Source organism: Mytilus edulis, chromosome 2 (genome assembly GCF_963676685.1).
Source record: "Mytilus edulis chromosome 2, xbMytEdul2.2, whole genome shotgun sequence".
Taxonomy (NCBI): Eukaryota; Metazoa; Mollusca; class Bivalvia; order Mytilida; family Mytilidae; genus Mytilus; species Mytilus edulis.
In genome coordinates this window covers 30,041,749-30,051,115 of record NC_092345.1, presented here as the reverse complement: position 1 = coordinate 30,051,115, position 9,367 = coordinate 30,041,749, and the positions used below count along the sequence as shown (strand labels likewise).

The 9,367-nt window shown below is 33.5% G+C and overlaps 1 protein-coding gene across 1 annotated transcript; it reads left to right on the top strand.

Moving 5' to 3' along the window:
• Positions 1-470: 470 nt before the first annotated feature.
• Positions 471-8,590, top strand: LOC139511904 (flavin-containing monooxygenase 5-like). The gene is made up of 7 exons (XM_071299049.1): positions 471-724; positions 2,547-2,661; positions 3,083-3,297; positions 3,953-4,252; positions 4,910-5,467; positions 7,251-7,416; positions 8,253-8,590. Exons 2-7 carry the CDS (start codon positions 2,556-2,558, stop codon positions 8,510-8,512), a joined length of 1,605 nt encoding a protein of 534 aa, XP_071155150.1. The 5' UTR covers positions 471-724; positions 2,547-2,555; the 3' UTR covers positions 8,513-8,590.
• Positions 8,591-9,367: the final 777 nt, after the last annotated feature.

Genomic DNA, 9,367 nt, shown 5'->3' with positions numbered 1-9,367 from the left:
GTAACATATTATGTTGTTTTAGAAATGTTGCACGTGGAACTTGCGGATGGTCTCAAATTTTCCAAAATTGAAAACTAATTTTATTTTAATAATCCTATACATGGTAAAAGTAGCTTCATCAATATTAGTTTTCGAACGCATGCATGTGTTATTCAGTTTTAGCGCCTTATCTTGAGTTTTTTTTAAACATGTTAAATGCATCTTTTAAAAAGAAAATGAAAAAAAATGAAAATAAATCTCTTAAACTTTGATGTTTTTCCCCTTGGATTTTTCTTTACAATCTTTTTTCACAACATGCAATTTAAATAATTATAGAATTTTACCAATCTTATACATTGTAGCTCCTCCTACTATGCGCATGTGTGACAAAATAGCGGTTGCAAGTTGAGATTGATTTTAATATTTACTATTATCATGATTATTTCTTTTACAACATTAATTCACGTGAATTAATCCAACGTGAATTATCTACCCTTTCTCTGGTTTATTGTTTATGTTGTCGTCCTAAATAATGACATGGGCTTTCAGCTGTTTTGAAACATTTTGTCGCTTAAGTTTTGAGACTTTATACTATTTTACTAGCCTATCATGATTATTAGAAAGTATGTTTTGCACGTCACCGAGAACATGAGGGGAAAATAATCATTGAAGAAGACAGATGAAGAAGAATATATGTTCCTATATCCATATTATATATCCGGGATTATTTTCTAAAAATAAAATAGTAAGTAAACTCTTATTTGCTTATTACCATCATTCACGAAAACGATGGCTATTAAATGCAACAGAACCACTGAGATTGTCTCATATAGTCGAACCTCGCCAAAACCGGAATTAACTTATGTATAAAAAAGGAGATGTGGTATGATTTCCAGTTAGACAACTCTCTATGTTGATCAAGAGACCAAATGACCCTGGAATAAACATACATGTATATAGGTCACAATATGCCCTTCAACAAGGAGCAAAGCCCATACCGCATAGTCATCTATAATAGGCCCCGAAATCACACATGTAAAACAATTCAAGAGAAAACTATAACGGCCTAATTAATGTACAAAAATAGGTACGAAAACCAACATTGTAACACAGTATATGATTCGGAACGGTCAATAGTTCTCATCATCTACTAACACACTGTACGTAGAATATTATAGACTGGACTCGAGACGTAGTACATGTAGTACGACTCAATACTTTATACTTTTTTTTCTATTTTTAATACAGACAAATTGGTATTAAATCTGCAAACTAATAACATGTAATATGTACAATCATCATTCTACATAATGAACCCGCGAGTAGATATCATTCTACATAATGAACTTGCGAGTAGATATGATCAGATACATTCATCTTATATGGGTGCAAGCAGTCATCGGTAGGGTAATATTCGAGTTTATCATATACTTAGCATTAATATGATAGCTTTTGCATATGTGTAATGGGCGGAAGTGCACAAGCCATATCTTCCCACCCGGGCTGATAACCCATATCAAGTGCCTCTCGTGCAAAAAACCCATATCAGTGCCTCTCGTGCAAAAAACCCATATCAGTGCCTCTCGTGCAAGTTACTTCCGGTGTTTCCGGTATCGGTTGTTTACTTTTCTATTGTGACGTCAGATGTTTTTATGAGTTTTTTATGACGACGTCAAAATTTACGGGAACTTTTGTGGGGATAGTTTAATACTTGCTAACAAATGCCATTGACAATTATGAATCATTTTATAGTACAACAAACATGGAGTAGTAATGATATCGTAAAACTCTTCCAAATTTTCAATGTTTCAAAATTCTATAGGAAATGTTACCATAAATATATAAGGAGTTAATGATGCTGTTGTTGGACAACTATAGTATATTTGATTCATAATTTTAATTTTCTTTATAAAGTGTTCGACTGTTTTAGTTATTGCATTAGTTTATTTGCCTTACATAAAACTATTGTCGGAAGTATATGATAAAGCGATTAATACATGGCCTTTTCCATATCAGCCTGGGTATCATTCCTCGACCCATATCAGCACCTCGACTCCGTCTCCGGCTGATATGGGGGTCTCGGGATGATACCCAGGCTGATATGGAAAAGGCCATGTATTAATCTCTATTTATCGCTAAACCTAATTATCATATATTATGATTACCATATTCTCATATAGTTTAGAAAAATATGCATAAGCACAGGGAATTAAAGCAGAGAGTCCAAATTCCATTGCAAGATCAATCATTTATTTTTACTTATACTTTTATAATTAAAAAAATATTTTTAGATAAAAAAAAAAAAAAAGAATTACACGATGCACATCTATATCAAAATCTACCCTTACTTCTACCTTTAGACCAAAATCGAAAAAGAAAAAATAATATTTTGAATTTATCAAGTTTCATATAACGGCATGTATATTTGAAATTTTTTTTGAAAATTCTCACTTTTTTTTCTGGAAACATTTTCATAGAATTTAAAAAAAATGTTTGATGATGTAAACAGAGATGCTTTCCAAATTTTAAATCATTATGATCGACTTTAAATTGTGTTTTCTTTGTAGTAAATAGTCATGAAGGTTGCGGTTATTGGAGCAGGAGTAAGTGGATTAACTGCTATAAAGTGTTGTTTAGATGAAGCACTAGAGCCAGTATGCTTCGAAAGAACAGATGATATAGGTAATTGAAGAAATATTGATAATCCAGTTATACGTGTATTTTAAATTATATAACATTGAGTGAAATAGCGTTGGTCAGTGTTTTGGTTTTGTTAAAAAATAATTATCAGGTCTTTGCTTATATAAATATATATACAAGCTCTTCATAAAGCTCTTCAACTAAATATAACTATAGTTTTTTTCTTTCGGTCTCTATCTTAAGTCCACGGGGTTGTCCGTCCTTCTCCAAAATGTGGATTTTGATTCCACCTTTGGTTTCTTACTGTGAGTGTTTTATGGTATAGTGCAATGGTTTAAATATAAATGGTGCAAGACAACAACAACGTAGGATTATATTATTATACTAATCTCAGACATGTGTTATAGCTGTCTCAGTACTATAATTTTGTGAAAATAACTTGCCTTCCTTTTATCCAAAACAGGTGGGCTATGGAGATATTCTGACAAGGTCACAGAAGGTCAAGCGTGCGTTATGAAGTCCACCATCACGAATACTAGTAAAGAAATGATGTGTTTTAGCGATTTCCCAATGCCTGCAGATTATCCAATGTATATGCATAATACTTATGTACAAAAGTATTTAAATTTGTATGCAGAAAAATTCAGTCTTCGGAAATATATACAGTTTGAAACGGAGGTAAGGCATTTCAGACAGATTAAAATTTGATTTGAATGCCGGTTTGCCTAAAATAAATACAATTATGTTTATTCTTATCATTTTTATGGCTTACCCGTGATGTAAAAAATATTATTTAGAACCTGTAACAAATGGCACACACTGTTTTGTTCTTACTGCTACAATCTGTTTAAAATATAGATCTTATAACCGAAGCCGTGGACACCTCGAAGTGGACACACGATCTGCATTTCATTCGGATCGTATGGTACTGGCAATAAGGCATAGACATTAGTGCAGGTCTGCGGGGCCTCGTCGATATACTATATTTGTCAATGCTTGTTATTCAGTTAATTTTCATATTGACATGGCATTGTGTTTCTCTCCTTAGAGTTCTATAAATAGATATAAGAAGAAGTGGTATGAGTGTCAATGAGACAACTCTCCATCCAAGTTACAATTTGTAAAAGTAAACCATTATAGGTCAAGGTACGGTCTTCAACGCAGAGCCTTGGCTCACACCGAACAGCCAGCTATAAAGGGCACTAATATAACTTCCTCTTGGTTTCTACTATTTTATCATTCTTAATTAATCAGTATTGTTTCTAATTACTTGTCATTCAGAATCTATCAATTTCCTAGAAAAAAGAATTAATACTTCAATATTTTTGTTCAGATATTGAGTGTGATGAAAAAAGACGATTTTAAACAGACTGGTCAGTGGATTATCACACTGAAAGACAAGAAAACTGATAAAGTGAAGGAAAATATATTTGATGCTGTTCTTGTGTGCACTGGTCGTAATAGTGAAAAGTATGTTCCGTGTTTCCCCGGTCTATCAAACTTCAAAGGAAAAGTTATTCATAGCCATGACTATAGGAAGCCAACTGGATACGAAGGCAAAAGAGTGCTTGTCATTGGAATAGGAAATACAGGATCGGAAATAGCTGTAGAACTCAGTGCAGTTGCTTCACAGGTACATTGTATTCGTCTTTAATAATTTAAGTTGTATTATAACATTGATTACAAAACGAGTCGCATGTAAAAAAAAATATACCAAAATCATCATTTTATATGATGATGGTTACTAATTATAATAATTTGTATTGTCTTAAAGCACATATTGTGGAGAGGGCTTACATTGGCTATGCCTGTTTAACCGGAGAGCACGAATTTCATTACAAAATTGCTTGTCTCCACCGGGACTCGAACCCGGGACCTCTGTGTTACAAGGCATCGCGCTAACCGACTGAGCTAAGTACTTCCTTAGCTCGCTCACGGCTGATTAAGTATCTACCAAATGTTCTAAGGGAAGCAATCCCGTCACACCTGTCACCCAATCCAATTCAAGGAGAGGGCTTACATTGGCTATGCCTGTCATCTGATCCATTTCAATTTATTTGAAATAGATACTGTTTGTCCCAGCTTGTTCTCAGTACCATGCATTGACATTTAGATACATTCCAACTGAAAGCTCATTATAGATTCATAGCAATAACTTGCATAAGTGAGAACAAATAAAATGAAATACCTGAACTGAACTGATCATATATTGCATTCGTTTGGAAATGAAGTATTGAAGTAAAAATGTATTGAACATTTTAAATTTAAACTTTTTTTTTTTACTTTGCAGGTTTTTATAAGTACCGGACGTGGAACTTGGGTAATTCCGAGAATAGCCGACCGTGGTATGCCTATCGATATGACAGCTGTCAAAAGGATAATGATGAAAGTAAAAAAAATATTACCACAGTCGCTAATTGAAAAAATAGCGGAGAAAAGAATAAATGCAAGATTTGATCATAAAAGTTATTGTCTGCAACCAAAGCACGGTGTCTTTGCTCATAGTCCAATTATAAATGATGAAATACCAAACCGATTGGCATCTGGGACATTAAGGGTAAAAGCGGATGTCAGAACATTTACTGATAATGGGGTAATATTTGATGATGACACAGTGGAAGAAAACATCGATGTTGTTGTCTTGGCAACAGGATATACATTTAAATTCCCTTTCTTGGACAAATCTGTGACTGAGGTCAGAGAAAACCATGTTGATGAACTGTACAAGTACATTTTCCCCCCAAAGCTGGAGAAGTTAACTTTAGGTATAATTGGATGTGCACAAGTAATCGGCGCAAATATGCCAGTTTTTGAGATGCAGTGTAGACTGTCAACACGTGTATTTCAGGTAAATTAAGGAATTTTGCGAAAATTTGATTGATAAAAATATAAGTGAATAAATAATAAATAATAAATACAATAGATAGGTCTTGAAAGAGATGACCATTCGGGCCAGGATGATGGTTGGGGAAATGTTAACTGCCACTTGAAAATAAATGTATATTGGATAAAGACAGAAATTTAACCTTGCAACAGGCCACCTACGGACCCCTCAAACAGTTGTTGCAAGGGTTCATAACGTGCAAAGAGCGTGGCACTCTCTTTACATGGGGTATCTGATTGAACGTCCTCATTCTAACCGGACGTGGCTGCAAACTTGTACATACCACACAACCAAACGGACGGCCTAATTGGCCTTATTGGCAAGCGTTTTACTGACGGTTGGAAGAAGACCAAGTGACCATATTTCTATTCCCTAATCATTCTTTGTGTGCTTAAAAGAATCAAATCTCGGGAACATAGGTAATACGTAACTGCAACTGAATTATTGAATACAATTATCTTTCGAACAAAACAAAAAACAACCCGACAATAGGCTAAAAATTACAACAAACAAACTGAGTTGTACTTCTTCTTTTTCCTCTTCATAACCCTAGATAACCTCTATAAGACCTTGATTTTTGTCCTGGACGTATATGTATCGATTCTTTAACAGCACGTTGTTGTCTTCTTCTTTTTCTTGTGTCTTTCCTTTATCAGAAAGAGTATTATAAATGAATGGAAGACACTAAGGAGAGTCGTGGTGTAGTGGTTATTGCATCGGACTACAAACACAAAGGGTGCTGTTTGATCTCCGTTCCGGTGGAAAAAAATTCAGTGACTTAATTTTCGGCTCTCCCATGACACAATTTGCGAGAATGGTTTCGAGAAACTATGATAAACCGTCGGAAGGGGTACGTTAAATGGCTGACCCGTGTTAAGAGAGAGCAGTATAACCTTATAGATTTCGAAAATGAGCAGACTATTGCCGCTACAAGGCAGCACTCTCATTCGCAAAGTGGAAAGGGATTAATATAAGTTGTAATAACTTCTTTCCCAACCCACTATAAACAAATGTTTAAACTAAGACCTTAGTTTTAGTACACTTAAACATTTGAATTTTCTCACCAATCATTATTCAATCTGGTACATTTTGATAGGTATATTCTTTGGAATTTCTTGGAAGGGTGTATATATAAGACAAAACTTTCATCACAAAAATAAGGATTTATTTGAGAGGTATGATTTCAAATGCAGCCATTTTATATTAATTATTCTTAATACCTCTAATTTCAAAGGATGTTTTATAAATGATTGTAACTCATGATATGATATACCTAGAGAAGTCATTGTGTCTTGTATTTTAGAGAATATATATGATTCGATTACTCATAGTTCGAAATTCGACTTGCGTGTTTCCTTGTTAATGTTTAGTGGTTAAACAAACGTGTTTCTGTAATAGGTATCAATGGCATGCATGGATCAAAAACATATAATAGTACACACATGCATGGACATTTTCTGTTCGGATTCTGTTTTTAAAGATTTGTCTGAACAGTACATAATTGTATCAATAAACCATTTTTTGAGACGTTTTGGCCAATGGCCTTCTTCAGTTCTTTATTTTTCCTCACTACTACATGGCTGACATTACATTTGTATTTCCTTTTTCAATCATTGAACAGTACATGTCAAACCTACTTAAGTTATTATGTATTGATAAAAGAGGGACGAAAGATACCAGAGGGCGAGTCAAACTCATAGATAGAAAATAAACTGACAACACCTTGGTTTCTTTATCTATTTTACAGGGGAAATCAACTCTTCCATGCTATAATGACATGATGTTAGATATTGAATCAAAACAAGAGGCACTGACACAAAAACATGTAAAATTACATAAACATACAGTTACTGTCGATTACATAGAGTATATGGATGAATTAACCACATTAAATGGATGTCGACCTGATTTAGGTATGTCTTGACTAACATATTTTTTTTTTGAAAATTGTACAGTAAATATTCAGTGGTAAAGTGTTTATTTTTACCATTTTACCATTCCATACAGATTTTAAAAACGTATAAAGAAAAAAAAAAAAAACGTATAAGGAAAAAACGCGTGCATAACTACGTTCAACCAGAGACATATAATGTATTATATGTCTCTGGTTCAACCATATCGAGATGTGAGCCACGGCTCCGGTTTGAAGACTGTACTTTGACCTAGTAATTGTACATTTACAAATTGTGCATTGGATGGAGAGTTGTCTCCTTGGCACTCTTATCACAACTTCTTATATCTATAGAGGTATAGTATTTATTTCATCATCAGCATTGGATGGAGAGTTGTCTCATTGGCACTCATATCACAACTCCTTATATCTATAATAGAGGTAAAGTATTTATTTCATCATCAGCATTGGATGGAGAGTTGTCTCATTGGCACTCATATCACAACTTCTTATATCTATAGAGGTATAGTATTTATTTCATCATCAGCATTGGATGGAGAGTTGTCTCATTGGCACTCATATCACAACTTCTTATATCTATAGAGGTATAGTATTTATTTCATCATCAGTATTGGATGGAGAGTTGTCTCATTGGCACTCATATCACAACTTCTTATATCTATAGAGGTATAGTATTTATTTCATCATCAGCGTAGTGATCTGTAGAGAAGTATTAATTTGGAAAATTTACTTACTTATATGAACTTCTTTATACAAAATTTATGAAATATCAGTTTACACATGGTTGAAATGTTCATACTATACTTGGAGTGATATGGTAAATACGTGTTTTTACAGGTTCATTAGTATGGTCAGATCCAAAATTGGCCTTAACCTGTTACTTTGGGCCATGTACACCATACCAATACAGACTACATGGACCAGGAAAATGGGATGGAGCAAAACAGGCGATATTGACGCAGTGGGACAGAACGTTAGGACCCCTTAAAACAAGACCATTAGGACTTAATGAACAGCCTTTACAGAAAAACTTCTTACTATTATCTCTTGTTTTTATTGTAACTATTTGTTATATGCTTCAAGCTTTATTTTTCTAAGTTATTTTTTTTTGTAAGAGTGACGTTCGATTTGCCACGATTTCTTAATTGAGACGCAAAATAAATATATATATATATATATATTATGATAAAGATTCTGAAAAATCTACCATTCTCTCAAAGCCGTGAACCCAAAGTTTCGACTTTTTCATATAGTCTTGTGATTTTAAGAAGAAAAAACTGTTTTGCCTCAATGGCAATCATACCACATTTTCTTATTTTTATATTTATTTACCCTTGACTACAGAAGTGTCTTAAACTACTCAGTTTTAGATATCTATATTTTTAGTAAGGAAGATTAATTTATTGGTCAAGGTTTGACTTTATTGATTCTGGTGATTTGCAAAGATGAAGACAAACCCGTTAGATTATTTACCCTAAATAAATTATTTCTATTTGTTTAAATTGAAAAAATAATTGTTGGCAATCTTTATCATTAAAAAAAAAAGGTTTTGACAGAATATGTCTTTTAAACACTTGTTCACTTTGTTGAAGGTCACATGTTGATAACTCGTAAAAAAGAACAATGGAATCAAAAAAACATACTGCAAATGCAACAGATAATATCAACCATTGACTACCCTGAAAAATATAAATGTACAAACAACAACAAACAACAACGCACAATACGAGGTCCAAATACTCTGATTTTGTACTGGCACGAATGTGAAGGGGGTAAATACGTGTCACCAGCGCACAATTGTCACACTTGTATAATTTCTAAAATATTTAGGAATTGCATAATCACAGGGGAAAAAGAGGAAAGATTATACATAATAACTGGGAAGAAGACAATTGAACTATATGTTCATTGTACAAAGGCAGCACTCAGACCGATTTATTATGCTGAACCGC